This window comes from Prinia subflava, chromosome 9 (genome assembly GCF_021018805.1).
Source record: "Prinia subflava isolate CZ2003 ecotype Zambia chromosome 9, Cam_Psub_1.2, whole genome shotgun sequence".
Lineage (NCBI taxonomy): Eukaryota > Metazoa > Chordata > Aves > Passeriformes > Cisticolidae > Prinia > Prinia subflava.
In genome coordinates, this window is record NC_086255.1 from 21,859,656 (window position 1) to 21,883,957 (window position 24,302).

A 24,302-nucleotide genomic window follows, 5' to 3' on the forward strand; every position below is an offset into this window, starting at 1 on the left:
GGCAAAGAGACTAAAGCTATTAATTTAGATGATGCACACACTGTTGTTTTGTTTTGCTTTCTTCATTTAGCGTTTTGAATCCATAAAAGTTATTTGAGGTTTGTGTTTGTGAAACCCCCTTTTTCAGCGGAATGGTTAATCCAATGGCTAATCCAAACCTTTTCCTCACTGAATGGCAAGTCTGTGCTCCTGCTCGTAGAGCTGTTGGTTATTGTGCATGCATAGAGGAGGAGTATGGCCTGCTGGTTAAAACAGGGAACTACCAGGATACTGAAAAGTGCAATTCCTGGCCCTGTCATATAATTTCCGTATGAACTTGGGCAAGATATGTCAGATAGAACTTACTTCACAGGGGCATAATATAGCTGAACTGATGAGATTCTAGTGCTTTTAAATCCTCTTGAGGAAAGTTACACACACAAAAAAATTACTACTATAGTAGAATAGCTGTGAAAATTAAGTAGAAGAACAGGCATGATTAGGAGACAATTTCTTGACTTTTCTTTGTGGCTATTTAGAACTTTTCTGACATATCTGAGGTTAGAAAAGTGGATGCTGTGTGGGTCTGTTTCTGTCCTTGACGTGCACGTGCAGCTCCCATCAGTGCCAGCAGGAGCCCTGTGCCTGCATCGCCAGAGGAGAATGGACCCCTCTGTGTGTAATGATAAGTTACATAGCATCTTGTGGCTCTGTGTATGATTTCTGATCTATTGTGCCAGAGATGCTACAGCATGAGAGAGAGCTGCTGTCATTTTCAATAGGAAGTGAGAACTTTAAGAGCCTGAGAACTGTCCTCTTTTTTGAATAGCACTTTTGCTGCATGAAGTGTAATTTATTTTTATCACAGCAGGCATAAAGCTTCCAGGTTTTCATAAAGAAAAATGATCCATATAGAGCCCACGTCGATTGAGCAATCATTTGAAAACCTGTAAATTCAAAACACAGCTCTTTCTCAATGCAAAGTATTGTTCGTTTTTCTGCTGCGGCTTTTAATTTTTTAGTCTTGGAATTTCATTAGTACTTTAGATGTACTATAAAAAAGTGGTTTATTGTCTGTAATTATATTTCTAGCTATCACTTTGCCTGTAGCAGGACACATTACTTAATTATAGTAACCAAAACTTTTTCAGACAGGACTTTCTGGGCTTTCAGAATCTTTCAGGGTGGTACTTAATTTTTAATTTTTTTTTTTAAAGTAACAAATGTGTATAAATCATTGAAATTTGGGAAGAAAGTGGAAAGGAGAGGAAAGGATGGGGGAAGGGGGGAAGAGAAAGAAGTTGTTTGCATCTTGCCTGATACACAAACACATAAAAAGAAAAGAAAACAAAGGAAGACCAGTTATTAGTCCTACAAGTTGTCAGTTTGATTAGTGAACGGTTGCCTCTCTCCTGAGGAAATACAACATCTTTAAATGATGTCCATTCTTGAGTGTAGAAACCCCGCATTGTGTCTGTTAATGCATAATTGGACTGTCTTTTAATACAAGCAGAGGCGCTTGTTTCTGAATATAAACCCTGCACCTCAACAGGTCAGGAAGATAGTAAAAACCTGTTGTTTGGCTTTGTCTTGGGGAATAATGGAGTCACTAATCTACTTGATCTCTGGGAGTCAGATAAAGAAGAAAGTGAACGATGCATACATTTCAAAGATGGAAGGCACTTGTAAAAGCAATTTCTTTGGAGGGAAAAAGTAGAGCAAAGGCTGTTGGAAACCTTTTAATTAGTACTAATTACCTCAGCAGAAAACGTTGGAGGCTTGAAAGGATTTGTGTCAGCAAGTGAAAGATCAAAGATTGCGACGCTCGCATTTTAATCTGTTGGCTATAAAAACGAATAAGGGGGTGGTAATGGGGCCCATGAGAATGACAACCCAGGTGGTGGAGGCCTTAATCCCTTCTTTACTGCTAGTGCCTGAGGCCTAGTTCCAATTACATAATAAGATGATTTAATTTTTGCTTTAATTTTAACAGAAATTAAGTTTATTTTAGCCTTCAGTAAGGACAAGACAAGGTTTCCAGACAAAATCCTCTCAATTTATTTCTTTTAATGTTTTAAGTCCAAGCCTTTACTTAGCCTTTTTTTCCGCCTAAGTGGCTGAAGCTGCTCTGTAGAAGGCCAGGAGGCAGCAAAGGTGCTTTGATGTGGTCCCTGCAAACAGGGAGGGGCTGGCAGTGGGTCACTGGTGGCCACTGTGGCAGCATTCTGGAATCCAGTAGTGCCTTCTCTCTCTTTTTTTTTTTTTTTTTTCAATTTGGTTTGGGTTTGTTTACATTTTTTGTTTGTTTGCCTTTTCTTAACAAACTGCCTAATTGCATCAGTGAAGAATATTTTATGGGCATGCTGCTGTGATATTTTCACTTCTGTTTTCTTTCAAAACACTCCATGTGGGTTCACACGTGTGAGGTAAATTACTCTTTTTTATTTTTCTTTATTTGTGGCTTGAGCAGATTATGTGCCCCACAGAAATCTAATTGTCATCAAATTCCACTATGGACAAAAGAGTGAGCATATGGCTGAGGAGAGGCTGATGGCTGCAGTGTAGGCATGAAACAGATAGATTTATGTCCAGGAATTTCCAGCACTTCTACACAACCAGGCCCAGCCCTTGTGTTGAGGGGGAGGTAGATGCCTCTAGAAGTGGCATTGGGTTTGTAATTCAGCTCATGAAGTCAGTGTGGTCTACACACAGTGAACTGGTAGAAGTTGAGTATTATTTTTTTTAATAGTTGGACTTTTACTAAAGGTTATATTACTTATGCTCCATGGATTCAAGCATGGTAAATTGCAGCACTTGTGGTTTTGTCTTCACAGGTAGTGAGAGTAAAAATTTGGAGGCAGCAGCAACACAAATAGTCAAGCCTCTATTCTCAATTTAAACTTTAAATTATTTTCATTCAGCAATTAAAGCCTGAAATGAACTTTGATCTACATACTTTGTTAAGTTTTATACTGATTTAAAAAATATTTTCATTATGGTAAATTACTTCAGCATCAGGTTCTTATGGTGTATGATTTTATGCTGATGTGATAGAAAGCAGTGTTCATTTTAAAACTGATTGTTTTGATGGAAGTCTTTTGGTCCCTCAGTAGGTTTTGTATGTTTTAGCATGTCAGGAAAGCATGAAGCAACCTTTTCAAAGGTAGGACTTGATGATCTTTGGAGGTGTTTTGCTTGCGTTTTCTTAATCTGAGGAGTGTCTGTTGCCTTTAAGCATGCTTAAAGGAGGAGCTTGCATTGAATCTCATCCTAGGGCATGGAAAAACACCTGGACCTGAGTTTCTTTCTGGAGCAGTGTAGGGGAATAACACTACTCTGGGTTTTCGGGGGTGGCTCTTTCCTTTCAGATTGTTCCATCTCCATCAGGGAAGGTCGTTGTCATTGTGAACCTGTTCAGAAGGACACAAGGTGGTTTTCTGTTTCTCCAGGAGGTGTTGGGGCATCCCTGTACTTTAACATGATCCTGGGACTTTTTGTATTGCATTCTGGTGTGAAGAACCTTTGAATATATATGGGCAGAGTACATCTTCTTGGACTGTAGCATTGCTAGCTGCTATCTTTTCCTGCCAGTGTTTTGCATAGTTCAATTTTAACTATACTTCAAGTGTACAAAATGGAGGACACTGATGGGAGGGCACTATACAGCATTTTTTGTTATGCATATTTTCCTTCTTTTCTTGGTCATATATATCATATATGAATTGAAAGAAATGTAATTGTTGTCCATCATGTACATTTCTGGGCATATTTTTTTGCTCACATTTCAGTGTGATAATCTTCATAATGTTAGAGTCTGAATTCTTGTCTTGAGCAGATTTTTTGCTTTTATAAATACTCTTTGCTTCCATTGCTTACAATGTGTTGGCATCATTCATTGTTTCCTATAGTATGAGCAAGGGGAAAAAATAACTGAAATGAACATTGTAGGAAACTAATAATTTTCTTTGGTTTGATCATGCATGTATTGTTTCCTTATGCAAGCATTTACTTATGTAATCAATTTTAATGCATGTTGCAATACTTTAACTGAAATGCAAAACCCCCTAATTTGACCAGACAGATTGAATGAACAGATTATATGGAAGTATTTTGAAAATCAAAAAGACATAAGAACATGCTTATCCCTGAATTTGAACTTAGATATTAAATTTTTTGCAGGACTGCCATAAGGCACAGTAACACAAAAAGGTTGTTCAATTAGCACATAGCAGTTATCATGCAAAACTGCCTGACTGAGTGTAGTGTGTGGTAATGATTCCCAAAAGCCATGGGGTGTTTTCTTGCTTTCTGCTCTTTGCAAGATTTATGCAAGAAGTGATTTATGAGTTTACAAGTTCCTTCCCAAACTCTATAATTGCCCTGACAGTTTCCCAGGTGGACTGTATCCAAGTTGGTATAAAGCAGTACTCATTGCAGCTGGACCTTCTACTTCATCTTGAGTTTGGTATAGGATTTCTTGTTCTTTTTGTCTTTATTTAGATTTTTTTTTTTAACCTCTTGAGAAACACTGTGCCATGGTAATTGGTACTACGTTCCCCTGAAACACCACATATAGCTGAAAGTAAAATGAAGCTTTATTTGGTAAGACTTAACTGACATCTCTTCGTTTTATGAATGGAAACGAGGACAAATACAAAACTTGGTCTTTGCATATACTGGGCAGATCACCTTTCCCCTTGTTGAATCCATCTTCTCTAGGATTCCTGGCTTGAATTCCAGCAGGTTCCCCTTCAGGTCCAGGTGTCTTGGCAATTCTTCCCAGTCCCACCATCATTTCTGATTTAGTGCTGTCAGAAACCAGAAACTTTGGTGATCATGTTTGGGAACTGTTGGTGATTCTCTGTTTCCTGTCAGCAGAGTGGCTCCTCCTTTCCCCCAACACAACCATTTCTTTTTTCTCCCTGGCAGTGTCAAACTGGCCGCTTGCATCCCACTCCAGCTGGACTTGTCCTTGTCTGTGGCGTTCATACCTTCTTGCTAAATGTTACACAAGACACAAGCACACACTTCACAGATGATCTGTGGTGTGCTGTTGGCTTTCTAGAAACACATGAAACAGGATATAATATTAACACTGATGACAGACCCAGTAACACAGTTACTTTGTTTCAACAAGCCCATAAAAAAGTGTTTCCCCTCTAACAGCTTTTCTGGTGTTGCAAACTTCCACTTGCATAATGTACAATTCACTGGAGATTGTGCAGGCATAAGCAAAAGAAAGGGCTGTCTCTTGCTTGTGTGTACTTGCACTTTAGAGTAAAGCACATCCATGTGGAAGATTTGCTGTCTAGCACAAGGTAGTCTCCTTGAAAGGATACTAGCTCTTCTTAATTGGCTCATTCATGCATAGACCTTGTATGCTTTTACCCTAAGTTTTATAGTTCTGATAATGTTTGCTGACTTTTGGGACTTAAATGTCTGTCATAGTAAGGACATCTGTTAGAAAAAGGGGGTTGAGTGCAGAAGGAACATTGAAGAATAAAGGTGAAGATTATCCTTGCACTTAGACATTGTTAAGAGATTTCCAAAATATACACCAAAAGTTAAATTCTGTAAATAGTTACTAAAGTACATAAAGTTACCTTTTTAAGGTGCTAAAGGTGTGCACATTAAGGATACTGATGAGCAGAATGTTTAGGAAAGGGATACTAGATCCTCACTCCAGAAACATAAATGTGTAAATTATTCTTGAATTAAATTTTTAAATATATAACAAATGAGAAGCATGTGAGAACAGTTTTGTTGGTGTAATTGAGGAAACTTTCATTTCAGTCATCAGAAGAGATATGATTTTTGGAAGCTCACCAACAGTGGTTTACATGTTGAATCAGTTACTCATATTTGTTTGAGAAAGGGTGCAGTTTAAGTAGATTTTATTAAAAAGAAACCCTCAAATTGTTGATGCAATTAATCTCATTTCAGCACTTTATCAAATCTATTTAAATATGCATTCAGGTATTTCAGAGAAATCAGACTGACTATTTAGAAAGAGATGAATGCAGTGACCATTAAGTTTTAATTGTCTCTAATCTCTTACTACTATTGCAATAAAAACTTTTAAGAGGAATATTCTATATAATGCATTATTTGGTAGGAATACTCTTAGCAAATCCATGTAAGCAGTACATTTTCTGCTTTTCCATAATTTGAGTATGTAAGTCATATGCTTCTAATAATCTTTGTGTTTTCCTTAACTGCATTTAAGAGCATTGAGAAATCTTTCTTAATATTACTGAAAGTGGAAATACCTTTTAGTTGTCATCTCATTCTTCCCCCTTCTCGAGAAATTTAATGAAAAAATTCAAAAATCTGAAATGAATCTATCTTATTTTGCTGTGCTGTTCTGAAGTATTCTGATGAGCCTGGATAAGCTGATGTGGCCTTTGGGGAGAGACACATCAAATATAGGCAGACAGCTCCTGTGCCTGGTAACAAAGACTGAGGAGGTCAAAACTATCCCAACAGGCCTGAGCAGGTCAGTCAGAGGCAAATGTTGGAAATAAGATTTGGTGGGGAGGGGAGTAAGGGGCCTGGGTCAAGTCCTGTTCAAAAAGTCAGCTTTGTCAAAAGCTTCAGTCACATTCTTACCTACAGGCAACCTCTGCTGATCCCAACTCATTAATCGAACTGGAGAGCCGTCTTGACCCTGGCTCCTTCCCTTTGAAGTGTGGTGTCCTCTGCAGCATGAGGAAATAATTTGCTGCCTGATTCAATGAGCCATCAGTAGAGCCAGCAGACCTAATGACATGTGAGAATATTAACCTCCTACCACGAAGAGCTGTGAATCTTGAGAGGCAGTCTATAATTCACCCAGCACTCCTGAGCCTTCCCTCTCTGTCTTTTTCTTGCACTCACTTTCTCACTCACAGGGAGAGAGAGGAGAGATCCTCTTGTCGTAAAACTTTATTTCCTTCAGTAGTGTGAGCCTTCTGAGCTGCTTGATAATGAGTTACTTTCCTTTTGCAGTTGGATAAAATTTATACTGAAATACCAGATGTCTGTCTTGCATATAATAATTTCTGTTTAAATTATGACATGGGCTACATAACTGACATCAAGGGGGTGGTAATCACAATACTTACCCAAGCAGACTATTTTGTTTCCTTATTTATTTTTCATCATCAGAGGAAAAAAGTGAAAGCAAGAGAACAAACATGCATAATGATGTTATTCTGTACAATATGTGTTTTAGCTTTCCTCAATCAAGAGGATTTTTCTGCAATCCTCTTCTTTTTGTCTAATTTTTTTTCCTACCTAAAGGATAAAACAGTTCTGCCTAGCCTAGCAGTGTGTGTTATGTGCACACACAAGGGTGTGTTCTCACCCTTTGATTCTTAAGAAAGAAATAGATTGTTGGTATAATCCCACTGCTTTAAAAGTCAGAGCTGGTTTTTCTCCTGTTGACTCCTTTAGCATTTCCATAGATTCAGGACTTAATGTCTGGTGAACTTCAGAAAGAGAGACATTGTTATTCATGTGGCTAAATAACTAGAAAAGAAAAGCAAAAATGGCCCTGTGTGTATTTATTGCTCAGCATGAAAGTGGTGGTGATTACCAGTATATGCAGTAAAATATTCAGTATAATACTCTGAGAGGTTTTTTTTTTTTGTTTTGTTTTAATGTCTTTTCATAGTGCTGATGGGCTGAATAAGGTCAAAATTTACTGATTATGGGTACAGATGGGGAACAGTATCCAGCACAGCAAATCCCGGACCAAAATGGCTATTGCTGGCAACAGTTTGTGTGTGCTGGAAAGGTTTTGGTAACTGTTTTTGCTGTAACTGTACTGTCAAATTTCTCATCTCTGGTGGAAACATAGTTTGCAAAAGCAAATGAAGTTATATCAAGTGTGAACACTTATGATGGTAAAAGATGTTTCTTTACTGGCAGTAAATGTTAGTGCTGTAGTTGTGTGGCCAAAACCTTTCTGTAGGAAATTGAGCCTGAATTCTGTCTTGTTATCATTATAGAGTTATTTTGATTGTGAGGTGGTTTTGGTAAAAAACTGTTGATATATGGTGTTGATCTGGGTACAGACTAAGATACCAAGCACAGGAAATAAAGGAGGGAATGGAGACAAAGCAGGGTAGGTAGCAGAAGGAAATAATAAATAAATGGCAGTCATATGCTGATTAACAGGTCCTACGGTGTCTATGGTATGCACCTATGTAGACCCCTGTCTTTAGGTTGTTCTAAAGACATTTTTTAACATCAAGGGATTTGGTATTATGTCCATTAACAATTCTCTGCTATCATGCTTGAGCAGTCTATTAGTCGTCCTCACCTCTTATAGCTGGTCACAAAGGCCAGTCCCCTTGCCTCTCTCTGCTTCATCTTTTTTATTAAGTTTATTAAAACTAGTCAGATTATACATTCTTATGGCACAGGCTGTGCTTGGTCCATTCATTATGGTTTCTTATCTTGGCAGGCAATCTGAATTGAACGGCAGCTAGTCCATTATGCACATATGAAGCCCATCACTCCTCCAGCAATGGCCAATTCATCAAACATTTATCTTTTGCCCTCTGAGCAGTGCGTCAATTTGCTTGTCAATCCTCAGCCTTGGTTGTTGTGGAAGATGGGAGAAAAATTACTTTTCTTTTCCCCCTTCCCACTGAACTCTGGTAGTCGAAATGGGCTTTACTCCACTCGCTCTACTCCCCCGCTCTGTGGAAAAAGGGAGGGGTCAAGTTACTATCTGAGTGACAGATTGATCCAAGATACAGTAAAGCTTTCATTAAGGCACTGCCTTTGCACTTGAATTTGCTCATATTTCCATTATAATACTGGTTTTTAGGAGGTTTATAAATAGGTTCTTTTCTTGGCACATGGAGATGGGAGGAACTTTTAAGAATAAACCCATTACATGGTTTTAGCTCTTTGTGGGTTTTTTTTGTTTGTTTGCTCCCCTTTTTTTTTTTTTAACAGGTAGGATTATATTTTGTTAACCATGGCATGTTCTTTTACTATTTTTAATCACTAATACTTCATTGAATTCTTTCAAGTTTAGGAAATGGCAGTGTTTCCTTTTTTTAAATTATTTTTTTGAAAGCTGTTTGTTTTATTAGGTTTGAGTTCCGTGTTAAGATTGCGGAAAAAGACTTAACTTGCTGCTATTCTTCATCAAACACTTCCAATAATTTTTAGCAGAAGGATGTTTAAGTCTGCACTTAGGAATTTTAGGGAAGTGATACATAAATGAACTATTATTGGTGTTTTTTCCAGAATGTCCTTTGATGAGCCATGAATATACAAGTCCCTTTCTCTCTGCTTGATAATTTTTTGGACTGTTTTGCTAACTGTATTTTCTTGTATGATACTTGTTTGATGGCTAGATGACTAAGAACTCATTTTCTGATTTTTTTTTTGTTATTTTGAAATATTTTGCATGGCTTATGTGAAAACTGCCTTCCCACAGGCTACACTACACTGATTGTCATTTTATTTAAAATTAAACAAAATTGTAACAGTAGTATAATATAAAATCTTGGCATGTTTAATCCTGAAGATGGAATATAGAAACTGAAGCAAAAGCAGCCTAACAGGAAGGATAACGTTTGAGCTGTATTAATGCTATATTCTCTCGAGTAGAGTTGCATTAAATAGACATTGTGAAATCTGAGGCTTTTAGAGGTTCATTAGAAAAGAAATTGAACCCCACCACAGTCAGTCTGGTTCCTAATTTCTCTTTTGCTTGGTTGGTTTGGTTGTTTATCTTGTTGAGGGGTTTTTTTGTGTTTTGGTGGTTGTTGCCATTTGTGCTTTGGTTTTTTTTTTAATTTTAGTAGAGTCTTGGTGTGAGGGAATGGTGGTTGAAGGACTGAATGCTTGACTGTCCTGTTTTTGTGAGCCCCTGACAGCTGTAACTGGGGTTTGTAGTTTATTTCATCAGGTAAATAATCCACTCTTATGGGACATGCCTCTTACAGTTTTTTACCTTAATATTGCAGCTTCTTTTAATTTCATTGCAAGATAAATGGGATCTGTTCATCCTTCCCAAAGAAATGTGCTTCACTGAGCCTCACCTGAAGGTCTGATTCACCTTCTGGGAGGGCCCATCTTTTCTTGCTGCCTGTAAGGAGCTATAAGTGACTGGGCTTCTCTAGATGGATGAGATGAATCTGCATTATTGCTTTTCAGAGTATGCCATCATTTGAAGAACTGCTGTTTATTAGCAAAATCCCTCTCTTAAGAAATATCTGCATTTCAGTTTTATAATAGGTAAGAATGTTTGTGAAATGTTGTGAACATAACATCTAGAATTTGGGATACCTCACCTCTTTTTGCCTTTGTGTTTATTGACTCTACTTTTGTTTGTGTTTTCTTTGAGGTTACAGAGGTGGGCGGTGGCTTCTAAGGGTTTAGAAGTTTGGACTTTTCTTAAGCAATGGAATTTACTGTGTAAGGTTTGGAACAAGGCTATAAAGGAACAGATGAAGATTCTGAGTTTTCTTGAATCCCCAACATTTTGCTGTGCTTACATAGCTCTGGTTTAAGATTGTTGTGAAAGATGTTTTTCATCCCAGTCTTTACTGGTAAAGCAGTGTCTCACATAGTCTCATATGTTTCAGTGTATAATAAAAGAGGAAAATCAAGGGAATTATGTTTATTTTCCTATATGTCTGGAAGTCAAGTATGACTTTTATTTGAAAAGATTCAGAAACTTATTGTAGGCCCAATTCATAACATAGTTTTAATCTTTTCTTATGGTCATCTCTTTCTCACAGGTATGTAATGATACTGCTTATTCCTTCCTTTTAATTTCTTTTGCTGATCATATTTACAGCTGTGCCTCAAGTTTTACCCTAATAGTTGCTTCCAGATATTTTCCATCTACCAACAGAAAGATGGAAGTGATGCAAAATGCTACCTATCTCTAGATAGCCTGCAAAATACTAACATTTCTTCTGATAGTAGACAAAACAAAGCATTTCTTGCTCTACAAATTTTGGATCTTGGAGGTTCTTTACTGTCACTAGGGTGCTTGGTTTTCTCTCCCCTTTCCCCTTTCCCCTTTCCCCTTTCCCCTTTCCCCTTTCCCCTTTCCCCTTTCCCCTTTCCCCTTTCCCCTTTCCCCTTTCCCCTTTCCCCTTTCCCCTTTCCCCTTTCCCCTTTCCCCTTTCCCCTTTCCCCTTTCCCCTTTCCCCTTTCCCCTTTCCCCTTTCCCCTTTCCCCTTTCCCCTTTCCCCTTTCCCCTTTCCCCTTTCCCCTTTCCCCTTTCCCCTTTCCCCTTCCCTCCAGAAGTTATGTCAGACTTGTTCATTCATTCTGTTTTCTTTTTGGTTCTCTTATTATGCAGGAAACTGTGTAAAATCAGTAAACAACAACAGCAACAAATACTATGTTCTTGACTATTGTAGAGGCCATTTTTTTATGCTTTGCTTGTATTTTGCCCACCTGATTTTTCTTTTTATATATATATATATATACACACCCTTTTTTATTGTGTGTTTTGCTTTGGTAAGGTTAAGTTAAAGGACTAGAAGTCAGGAGTTCTGGGTGTTATTTCTTGTCTCTTAGAAAATTGCTGGAGGTCACCTTTTGTTAGTCACTTAACCTCTCTCTGCTTTACTACAAAATAGAATATTAAGCTCAGCAGGTTTTTGAAAAGTAATTCATTAATGTTTTGCAAAAAAATGCTTTGTACTCCTTGGCTGGCAGGTGCTGGAGAAATAGAATTTGCATTTCTATTTAAATACTGAAATTATCTAGTACTAAGGTTCTCGTGTTGATTCTGCTCTCCTGTAATCTATTAAAGACAAGGAAAAGGTATTTTAAAAAGCCCTTGTTTTATAACAGCTCCATCTTTAACTTCTGCTAATGGCTATCTCTTGTCAACAAAGTGCAAATCAATTTCAAGGCTAAACCCAAACTCTCTCATTTGCATATTGTTAACTGCTCTCTCTTTTCCTGTTAAACAGGAGGAAAAAGTCAATTAGATATGAGGCAGCTGTCTTATTAATGAAGGGGTGGGATAAAATGTAAGGAACTCTTCTTCTGTAGCATATGCTTCTGAGCCGCTTGTTTTTCTGAACAAGGACAACTGCAGAGTACCAAGTTTTGTCTGTTGCTTGCAAGGCTTCTGCTTTTCTTCATTTATAAAATCTCATGTTTTCATTGTCAAATATTACCAAAATGAAGAGTTGCTCTTTACTTTCATTGTAACCAAATCCCTGTCAGGCCAGAGGGATCACATGAAATTGTGTGGTTGACAATTACCATGTATACACATACATTTAAAAAAACCCAAAAAACTCTGTCATGACATTCCTGTATGATTAAAACTTTGTTATAAACCATGAATGAATTATGGAAAAGAAAGCTGGAAGGAATCATACTGATTAGCCAAAGGACTTGGATAAAATGACGTTTCTGAGACCTTTATATTCTAAAGGATTATTTACTGTCTACTTACAGAACATCTTAAGTCTTTTTGCAGAGGGAGTCAGTTTCCTGTTTAGCGCAGTGTTTTTGTAAGCTAATGAGGGCAAAGCGTGAGCCATAGGCAATGATGCTGTGATATTAGCTGTGACAGGGAGCTTGATCATAATTATCTTAACGAGGATAGGGTTAATTACAGTGGAAACTTAAAGTTTTTTCTGTTTGAATGAGGCGGCACTGAATGCGTTGTGATGTTTTGTCGGTTTGATGTGACTTTGAAAATTGCAGTGGAAATCTCTTGGCAACACTTGCTCTCCTCTGGGAGCAGAGTGTGAGCCCTGCAATGAGGTAACTGAGACGGTACCTGTGGGTGAGATAATGGGCAGCTTTCATGACATTAGAGCAGGGACAAGCACCCTGCAATCCGCCTTGGTGATGTTTATTAGCCTTTGGAAAGTTAGGGAAACAACTGTTTGCCACAAGCCCTTCAGTGCTGGTTGCATTGTTGTGGTAAAATTGTGTGTTTGTTTTAGTATACTAACATTGGGAGGCGTTTTTTTATGCTGTGAACTATGAGAAAACAGTGCAGGTTTTAGACTGGTTCTCTTTCTTAGGGGATTTCCCTCTCTTTATATTCGTCTATTAGGTTGCTTGTGCCCTTCTTCCTATGCTGTGTATATATAAGCATTCCTCTCCTCTTTTGTAATGGGTTCATAAGGAAATACTTGGAGTACATTAATATTGCTTGCTCAACCTCATTAAAAATAAAAATGACAGTATTTTGTACTGATTTCTGTCTCAGATTCTCAAAAATGCTTTCTCCATACCAATTTACAGTTGCAATCCTTTCATATCCCCCATCTGCAGATGGGAAATTGAGGCCCCTGGGTTATGGGACTTGCTGAAGTTTGTACTGTAAAACCAATTGTGTGGATTGTATTTAAAACTTTTACACTTTGGAGTACAATTGCTGGGCAATATTTCCTAATATATTATGATGGTAGAGACTGTTACATAGAATTTGGTGGGTAGTAACACTGAATTATAACAAACACTTCTTTTCCTTTTTTATTTCTTTGCTGTGTCTTAATATTTTTGTTTTGGTGCTGTTTTTTTCTTCTGTTAAAGATGGAAAAAAAAATTCCATGAATAGCAAAACAACATATGGCTGTAAATTTATATTAAGGGCTTCACCCTCTCTCTGTACTGTGGCAACCCTTCCCATCTCCCTGGACTCTGAATTTAGGTGATTAAATCACCAAGTGCACACCACTCTGATGACATGAAAACAGCAATTATAAGCAACCCCCTGTGTAACATGGCTCCTTTTTAACTGAGCAGCTAATAACATTACATGGCAAAAATTATCAAAACCAGACAGGTGTAAGGAGATTTGCGCACAATTTTCTCTGCCTATCTATGAAACTAGTACCCTTGTGTTCGGCCCAGGGTTGTGAAAGAAAGGCTGTTTCAATAGGCAACTCCCTCTAGTGTTTCAAGGCCTTTTGTCCCCCTTCATGGCTTGTCATTTTGTTTTATGCCTCCCCTGCAGCAGTTTTGGATGTGCGCTTTCTTCTCCTTGCCAGTTGCCAACCATTTGCTGATTCTCATGATAAGAGTATTATATTTGCATAACATAACTCAGGAACAATGTGTATTTTGATGCTGACACTGACCAGAGCCCAAGCAGTGTTTTTGCACAAAGGACCTATTAACATCCCATAAGGCTCTGTGGTGCTGACAAGGAGGTGGCCTTCTCTGAACCCTTTTGGCAAGTCAAAGTCATACAGTGAAATGTGAGGTTTGGAAATAATCCACTATTTATATAATAAAGAGTATTTAAGGGGAATTTGCTAAACTAGGTTTGTCAAACTGAAATGAAAACTCATAACAGCTTGATAAACTCACTGCTACTTCCTCTCAGTTTTTTCCTTTTAAAGGTACTTGGAGGAAAGCACTGTCTAAGATGTTTGCTGCTTTCTCCTCGAGTCTTGACTTTGGCAAAACCAAGTCTGTTGTGACCTTTTGCTGAAATAGCTAGGTCAATGCAGCGTGCTAGCACAGCTTTTAATGGTGAACAGTTTATGTAGGCTGAATTGAGTTTTTTTTCCCAAAACTGTTGGTTAAAGGCACATGCAAAGCGTGTGATAGTTACTGTGGTGATTATTTCAGTAAAATGTTTATAATAGAGGCCTTTATTTTTTCAGCTTCAGAAATTGCAGCATCAATGCACTGTAGTGATATGGATATGCCATAGGTATAGGTATAGGTGGCAAATTTCCTTCAGGTCTGGCTGCTGAGCATCAAAATGACATTAATGATAGTTGTACGTCCCTTTCAAGTCAAGAGACTTTGGAGTCCTTGCACTGAAATACACTGTTGCAGTGTTGCACAAATGTTGACTTGAATATTCATAGTTTAGTGTGCAGTACCCAGTGTAAAGGTCACACACTTGATTTCTTTTGGTTGCTTGAGCCATCTAAATGTGATCTATAAATGGTCTGTAAGTTCTAGCTACAAAAGCAGTATCTTGTTTTTGTTGCAAGGATGAATGTTAATTGACTTTCCTTATAGTACTTGTGTTTTCCTCCGGTAATTTTACCAGTGGAACATTCTAATGGGGACCTTGGCTCTGCCTCGATCTTTGCCAAAAACTGGGGGGAGGGTGAGGAAATCCCCTCAGTATAAATGTAATTGGAAATAAATAAATATAAATAGTATAACCTGCATCTCCCTTATTCATCACATTTTACAAAACAGCCAGGAGATACAGTGATGATCTTCCCACTGGTAGGCATAGTAGATCAGCTGTCAAGTCATGCAATCTCAGCATATCTTTAGGTGTCTGGTAGGTGAATGAGCTGTGAATGCATGTCTGCGTGTATGCTTTGTATATAGTGTGTCTTAGCTGATTAATGTGTAGGGGTTTTAACTGTTGGAATGAACAAGCATTGAGAATCAAGCTTGGAAGAGATGCCTGGATAGGTACTGAAATGTTCTTTTTTAGCTTTTTGGTTTGGGTGGGGGTTTTTTTTGTTTTGTTTTGTATGTGTGGTGTGGTGTTGTATTTTTTGTTTTATTTTTTTTTTTTGACTTTGCTATGAGAGGAATGAATGCTTCCAGAACCTTGTTTATTTACAAGCCATCATCTTCACTACTATGTTGTCAAATGCTCCTTTTTAAAGCTGCTCTCTGCAATGTGACCTGTGGCTTGAAAGTGGGACAGTAAGTTCCAAGAAGAAAGCAAATGCCTTTTCTGTCTGGAGTAATTTTGCATTTAATTTTGTAGACAACATTTTATTTTGTTTGCAGGAACTCAAGAAGCTAATTAAGAGATTATTAAAAAGAGGGGGAAAATCCCTTCTATATTTCCTATTATTGCATGTAAGGTAACTACTAAGAAATGATACTTGAAGTTGTATTTATTATTGTTAGCAGGGTATGATATTTCTTGGCAGAAATGATGGATGACAACTTAAATTTGTGTCCAGGGAATGAAGGTGAACTGTGACAGAGTTATTTATCTTGGGAATGGAGGTTAGGGTCAGGCGAGGCTGGGTGCCTGAAGGCACAAGACATTGACAAATTCATCCTGCAGGCCCCATATCTGAAGCCTTTTGTTTTGGATCCTGGCTACTCACTAAGTGACCCGCATCCTTCATCCTGCCAGCATGTGAAGGATGTGTTGCAGTGCCAGCACTCCCCTTGCCACTAATGCTTGTCATTCACTCTTCTGACAGGCCCAAACCAAAACTATTCCCACTCCTGAAAGGGAAGGTTAAAATATTTATTTCAGCTCATAATGGCCTCCCTGATTTAGTGGAGTATCATTTTTCCTCTTGCCTTTGTCGTTTGCAGGTCACTAGAAGGACTGAAAACGTTCAGTTACTTGGAAGAGCTGATCTTGGACAACAATCTACTCGGAAATGACCTTCTCTTACCCAGGTTACCCCACCTCCATACCTTAACGCTCAACAAGAACCAAATATCCTTTCAAAGAAATACCTGCAAAATGTCAAATGAGTTTTATGTGTCAGCCAAATTAAAGTATGTGAAATATAGTTCGTGTGCAGACAAAGCATTCTCTCCTTTGGCACCTGGAATACTTCATAGTAATTTATTACAGGTCATTCATAAATGAAATGCACCATTATATCTTCCTGTTGCTCCATTTTAGTGAGAGATCTAAGTTATGGCTCTGAAGAAATCTTTCTAATAGATAAAATAGAGAAAGAAAATAATGTCAGTGCTGCCCGTGTGCAGCAGTTCCTGTGTTCGCTTGGGGTTCTGTTGCAGGCTGACCTCTAGTGGAATAGAGCGTGCAGTGAAACGCTATTAGGTTTTAATACTTTAAATAGCTCTTAAAGCATTGAAGTAAAGTAAGATGAAAATTATTTAAACCCACCTAATAATTTTAATGGTTTTCTCTATTTTCATGAAACTGGTAATATGCACAATTGGGTAGCTGCTGTGCAACTGCAGCTGTAAAAGCATGTCACTCTCTTCTTGGTATTCCAGTTCTGTATAAAATCACATAAAATATTTTCCAAATCAAGGTCTTTATACAGTAAAGTCTTTTGCTGTATGAATAAGTCCAGTTGTAACCAGTCGGTCACTTCTCCATATGCCTAAAGTTAGTGCCTATTTCTGTTTATGAAGAATAAATATTTCAGCATTTGTCTAAATACTTTGCTGAATCAGAGCCCGTAGTCTGTAGGCTTATAGATAATGGTCTGTAAAAACTAATTATCTGCAAAGCGTGGGGGCGTAGACTCATTATTCCATAATTTTCCCATACTTTGGCCCATCTGGAGATGTGAGGGTGTGTAATATGTGATTTTTCAGCAGTGATCCAACTGTGGCCAAAAGGCCAGCCGAGGCCTGCAGAGTCTTAGAGCACAAGCTAAAGCCCTGGCCTTGTAATTGCAGCGTGAGGACAAGACTGCTCAACTGCAGGCTTTTATTACAGACAGTGTAAACAGAGAGCAATTTACCTCCTACCAAAGCAAAATCCTCCTACTGCGGGGAATAAAAATAGCTGCAGATTCTACGATTTCTGCTCTCATTTTTGACTCTATAAATAAATAAAAAATCAGCGGAGTAACTGGCTTGGAGCTGTGGAAATGTGCCAAGAGTATCTCTTGAACAGTAACAATCATCACTGTACTAGGTATTTGGCTAGATTTATGGTTAATGCAGGGTATTTGGGGTTGGATTTGAGAAATTGGTTTTATTGTTCTGCTGTTTGCTGCGAAGAATGTACCAGAACATTTTTGGTGATGCCATTTACAAACCGTGAAGTGTAACTTTGGCCATAAGACCAGAAAACACGTGAGTATATTTGTCCTATGGGCAGCAGTCCAGAAGGAGTTTTGCACTTACCAAAAAGAGGGCAGAGGTTTTGGATATGAACTCAGTGAAGAAAAGCAGAGGGAAAAAATTATCCTGTGAGTAGAAATCTTTAAAGAATTTCTACTGGTCTCACAGACAGACTAAAATAGTGTTGTCAAGTTAGTAAGCTCTCAAAGCCAATGATAACATGATAAGAAGTATTTGATCTAGCTTGGGATTTATTTAAATTCAATCTAAAACCTATGAAGGTGGAGCTTTGACAGTATCGAGCTACCCAGGTTATAGAAATAATATATGCATTTTATAGAGTGCTACAAATAATTTAAGAGGAGTTGTGGAAATACTTGTAAAACACCTATTGTACACAAACTGCCCAGAGAAGACAAACTAACTGCTGTCCATCAGTAACATCCTGAGCCCTGGGGAGCAGTGATCTCTTGTAGGGAGTATGCATAAGTCTACAGAAGCACAGAGGCCTTCCAGATTCTTCTCCTCACTGTTAATGCTGTGTTCAAAAAAGGTCTTATTTGGACTTGAATTACTTATTTTAATTATTTCTCTATAGAATTCTTTGAAAAATATTAAGGAAAAAAATGTACATTTAATAAAATAATGAAACACATTACAGGAAAGATTGTTCAGTATATGACAGTAGCACTACATAAGGGACACAAGTGAGCAAAGAATACTGATCTGAAATAAAACCTTCAGTAGGTGGAATATTGCCATGTATACATAAATATTTACAGAGAGAGAGTGAGAGAGAGATGAAAATAAACAAAAAGCCAAACTGACCCCTTTGAAAATTGGAATAGCATGTAAACTTTAGAACACATATGAGAGCTTTCCTGAGTATCTGTTAATATAATTGTACTCTTCTCTCCTTTTATTCTGGCTTCATTTTGATCCATATCCTGTTTTGATAGTTCTGATAAGAGCTTTCTGCTCCTTTTGCACGGTTCACTTATCGTGTGGCATTGTTTGTATAAATAACATTTAGGCCCTCCTAACATAATGTCTGGGTACTGTTCAAATGCAAAAGCTTATCTCTAAATCAGGCAAAGACTTAGAAGTATCACCTGGTATTTTTTTCTTCTGGTTGTGTATTTCACTTACAGTCAGGCCATTACCCATTTTTCTTCTAGAAGTGGAAGAAGCAAACTAAAATATTGCAATCAAAAAAAGTGCTATCGCTCAACTTTTCTGTAATGTATAATCTGTTTAAAAATCTTCTAAAATGCAATCTGTAAGACAGAAACACCTAAAGGAGAGTCCCTCAACACTGAGTGGTGTTGGATTATGTATCTAACATGCTATATTTCATGTATTTGGTATGGGTATTTTTTTAAAAGTCTGATTTACTTTAAGAAACGTATCTTAGTTTCTTTCTCATGCACAGTGGACGGCAGAAAGCAGCACAGATCAGGATGGATGGGGTAGGTGGGAAGTTGCTTTAGGAGGAGGATGTATGACTGCAGTCACCTGTGCTTGTAATGGGAAGCCTCATTTCTCCTTTTAAGTGTGTTGACTAGATACTACGAGTCAGTCAGCAAACTTCTAAATAGATTTATTTCTTTGTGCATGTTGTAGCAGTGTGAGGTTTCAGGGCTTTTCACTGTGCTGATCTTGGCCAGTATGGAAAAATACAGTATGGACATTTCAATTTCCTTTACATTTCAATCTTTATAGTATTTGTGAAAAACTACTCAAATAGGCAGTTTCAAAATTTGGCAAACTATCAATATATATATACACACACGCCTGCATGCTGAAAATTAGAAGGTGTTCACTGCCTCACTTCTAAACAGACAAGTCTTATAATGAACCAGACCTGTGATTCTTTGTAGTAAAAGCTCCATTTCTTAGTCCAGTAAGTACATACATTCAACACACATTCTATACACTTTTGAGAAGCTGGTACTAAATTTTCTTGAGAAAAAGGTGTTGAAAGAAGTTTGCAGAGAGAAGGGTCTTGAGGATGGTGAAGGGTCTGGAGGTGAAGCAGTGTGAGGAGCAGCTCAGGTCCCTTGGTCTGTTCAGCCTGGACAAGAGGAGACTGAGGGGAGATCTCACTGCAGGTACAACTTCCTCAGGAGGGAAGAGGAGGGCAGGCACTGATCTCTGCTCTGTGGTGACAGTGACAGGACCCGAGGGAATGGCCTGAAGCTGAGGCAGGGGAGGCTTAGGTTGGATTTTAGAAAAAGATTCTTCACCCGGAGGTTGCTTGGGCACTGGAACAGCTCCCCAGGGCAGTGGGCACAGCACCAGCCTGACAGAGCTCCAGAAGCAAAGGACAGTGCTCTGAGTCAATGGGTGTGACTCTTGGGGATGTCCTGTGAAGGGCCAGGAGTTCAATTTAGTCATCCTGATGGGTCCCTTCCAGCTCAGCATATTCTGTGACTTTATAATTGGATCTAGGTCTAGGTTTTGAATGGCTTAGGGGAAACCAAAATATTTCATACCACAGAGTGGGATATCTAGAACCAGGCATAATGTCCATGATGGTATGTACATTTCTTATGGCAAGAGGAGTTATCAGTGTGATTCAGATTTAGGTATTATATGTTCTTGAGTCTTTGAATGCAGCATGTATGAAATACCTCAACTGAGCAACATACCAGTAAGTACTTCTGGTAGAATTTGTCTTCACACAAGTCTCCTAATGATCTCTAATAGCTACAGATTTGCTTAACCCCCAAACTATAGATTGTAATTTATTTTGCCTCTGTGCTTGTTCCTACATTGTCCTTAAGTGCCTGAAGACACAGAAGTCCCAGAATCTGACCAGAATCTCATTATATTAAGTGCTGAAGGCTTGATGTTTAGATGGAATGAATACATTAAAGATACTAATTGTCTCCTATTATGCATGGTTCCCTCTAAGCAGGCAACTGAAGTGGTACAGAACTCTTCCTGCATAGGCTTCTGAGTTCTCGACACCACAACTGTGGATTTGGGGAAATCTCTATGGCTTGTTAGAGAACTGCTGTACCCAATGAGCCAAGAATCTTTCTTCTAGAATAAAGTGTACTTGAAGTAAAAAATAGGTCATGTAAATGCCATCATGGAAGAGAGAAGTAGTCTTCTGTACATCTGTGGAAGACAGAAGTAGTCCACAGTGCAGGTGATTCCTTATGCTGTTCTACAGCAGTGCCTGCAGGACTTGAACTGCAGATATCAGAACTTTTTAAATAATTGTGAGCTGCTACTTTATTTTTGTCTTTGTGATGCCTTATTACTTAATAACATTGAAATGTTGTCTTCAAAACTGCAGCCTTGGAACCATGGAGATTCTAAAATTCCTTTAAAAACACTTGCAACTCCAGCTAGATAAAGAAGGCTAATGCTGCTCCAGTAGACAGAATGGGTTTTTTTTCCCCATATATTCTGTATACAGGAAGCTCTCCATGAGATATATGGACTTACTTAATTACCATCCACTCTGCACCTTTTTTTTTCCTTGAGCAAAGTGGTTTCAAGGTCAGTGAACAAGGCCTTATCTTAAGGTCCTGTCTCCCTACCAGATAGGGTTTAAGCCAGAATGTGGCATACAAATGACTGTGACATCCTATTGCACACTGAGAAGAGGGAGATGTATACTTGCATATTGCAAGCTATTTCTGTGGTTATCCAACCTTGAAGACCTAGCACATTCTAATGGAAAAGCGTTCAGGTGGCAAAGATCTTTTCATGCTGCATTCAGAGGAGAATTGGTAACTTCTGATTCAAGGCTATTTGCATGTGGAACAGCTTGTGATTGCTACATCGTGTTTGTGATAAATTTAATTGAAGCAAATGTTTCAGCTGCAATAAATATGGGTACCTTTATCACATTTATGACTCTGGTAGAAGTGTTATTTAGCTGTTTTAATGTTAGGTCGATTGCAGCAAGTGCAGGACAGATGATTAGTTGGCAGAAAACTTTTGAATGACAGTTTTGGGTCTTTCTATGTGATGGTCTGGAATTTTTTATGATATTCCTGATATTCTTGTGTACACATTCCTGAAATATTTTGAATTTGTTGATTGCTCTTTACTGTGTCTCTTTGCTTCCAAGAACTTCCAAAAGCTGTAGTCAATGAAGTTCATTAACATGGAAAGTTCTCCTGCAACTCTTTTGGGGAACTGGAATGACTTCTTGAAACATGATGGTGGAGCAACCTGGAAAGCACTGAGACAGAGAGAACAAGAGTGGTTCCTGTTCTGTATTTGAGTGTGTGACTAGTAAAAAGAATTGCTAGCTGACAAAAAGCTTACAGAAAGAAATCCCAGATTCTCTTGCATATGTCAAACTATATATATCTCACTGCATGGTGAGATAAGAAATGTTCAAGTTTTTTTAGACAGAATAAATTAATTTAGAAACTTAGTGTAGACTGTGTTTCTGCATGGGTTTGACCTACAGTTTTTCCTGAGAATAAGCATGAATATGGTTATACCAAGAATGCTGATCAGGAAGGAAGAAATGCTGTGGTGTTTGGGGATGGCCAGCATTAGTGCTCAGGACTTAAAGCAGCTGACCCTTATGTTGCTCCCCATAAAGGATTCATGCAGTGTCTCTGCCCTGGAATTATACAGAAAAGACACAGCTAAAGAGGCTCTTGAGAGTTCAGAAGTCTGGAATAGAGGAACTCGTGAGACATCATGCAGTAGTTTTTGTGTAAATCCACTCAACCTCTTAGAAGTGTAATGGAATAGTCTTTTACTGTTCTTGCTGTCAAGAGACCCAGCTCAGCATCAAAATGACTGTTCCTGCTTGTGACGTTCTCCTAAAATTGACTGAGTCAAGTGGCACAATCCACTCAGAGTTTGCAACTTTGTCTTTGTGCAAATGCAGTATTCCCTGGAAACTAATCTTTGAACGGTTTGAAAGGGGATGTTGTCCTGGCTAGCCACTAGAATTTTAGTCCAGGGTATAGGATTTTCTACAAAACAAACAAAAAGGCTACAGGCTTGCAGACATAGTTAATTCTTAGCCAGAGAAGGAAGATACATAATTTGCTTTGGGTTTTGCTTGTTCTTTCTGCCTTTGAGAGAACCTCAAAAACAGTGCTATTGAGCATAAGAGAGAGTGAAAAAAGAAGTCAGAACATGCCTGTTTGGGGGATATTTTTGGTTCCATGAAACTTGCAAGAAATTGTATTGCTTTGCAGCTAAACTGGACCCATCATCATACTGTAATTTTTTCAAATAATTCTATTACTACTGTCTAGTGTTGCTGGCAGCCATTTGTCTTTCCGAACAGAAAGTCTGGTGAAGAGGTTGTGTATGCTTGGGTGTATTCCTGCTTGTGAACAGTCTAAATATGCATGTGTGGTGTGCACATTGTGACAGTCTGAAGGGGCTTTAAAAAGTTCTTCTGTGAGAGATACCCAGTCCTTTTAGATGTTTCCCTAATTTAACACTAGAAATAGTGCAAGAAATAAGTATAGTCCCTTGGTGTGAATGAAAATTTAAAGTAAGTCCAGTGTGTTTCTGTTAATTGTTCCTGAAGACCAAGTTACATTTCTGGAGGGAACTGTTGTATAATTCCTGAGAACATTATAGCTTGTGAGCTGTAGAGCCGATGATTTTAAAATTTTAATTGTTACAGTTTTTTGTTTTACTTGATGTCTGTTAGAAAGAGAGGCATTAATAGATTGGTAATTATGACACTTGAATTAGGAGACGGATTACTACACTAAGGCTTTTTAATTATCACAACAGCAATACTTTAAACCATTTTTCAAACAGTAGGCTATAGAGTGTTGTCATCATTGTTACATATTCACCTGGTGATTAGTGACACTGACTTCAGACAGATCAGTCCAGAGCTATTTTTGCAGAGTTCTAAATAAATAAATACATTTTCATTAGCACTGTCCATGGATTTAATTGTCAGTTTTCTTCTTTGGAGAGAATGGAGCTGAAATTGGTCTTAGAAATGGTACAGCAGGATTTTGCAGCTCTTTGGTTCTGATTTCACAAATATGGCACTGCTTGCACTGCAACAATAAACCTTAAAAAGGAAGCTTACAATAAAATTTCAGACTTGGTTTGGTTTTCTCTCTCCATATTTTCCTAGCATTATTTTAGAAAGACATAATGCCTTTGGTGGCATCACATAGTTCCAGTATTGTGATTTAAATAAGTATTTGACATGCTAATTAACTAAACACTGCACTAGAAGTGCACCATGACTTATGAGTCATCTCTGAGAAGTACTTAATCATGAAAATTTTAACAGGATATCGTTCAGGTTTTTCCCACATGCTTTGTAAAAATTAACTGTGGTGTTAGGTGAATGGAGCTTCTTGGAAAATCAATCTGTCCCTTGCATTTTGTTTTTAAGAGGGATAAGAAAAGATATATAAGTTCTAAAGAATAGAAAAATTAAATATTTTATTTATGATATAACTGCTGATTCTCTTGCATGAGATACTTTTTAGAGGATGTTTTTTGCATCTGAAAATAAATGATTAGGGTTTAGATATGAGGTATTAGGATGTAGATACTAACTTCCAAATTTGGGAGATGTAGATTTTTGAAATGCAGGTTATCAACTCCTGTTATTTACCCAAAATTATCTC

The 24,302-nt window shown here is 38.0% G+C and overlaps 1 protein-coding gene across 1 annotated transcript in view; it reads left to right on the forward strand.

Annotated features, from left to right (window-relative positions):
• Nucleotides 1-24,302, forward strand: part of LRMDA (leucine rich melanocyte differentiation associated) — a 610,097-nt gene that overhangs the window by 324,253 nt on the left and 261,542 nt on the right. Inside the window, exon 3 of the mRNA XM_063405909.1 lies at nucleotides 16,240-16,366. Coding sequence (XP_063261979.1) covers nucleotides 16,240-16,366 — 127 coding nt within the window. The remainder of the gene's footprint in view (nucleotides 1-16,239; nucleotides 16,367-24,302) is intronic.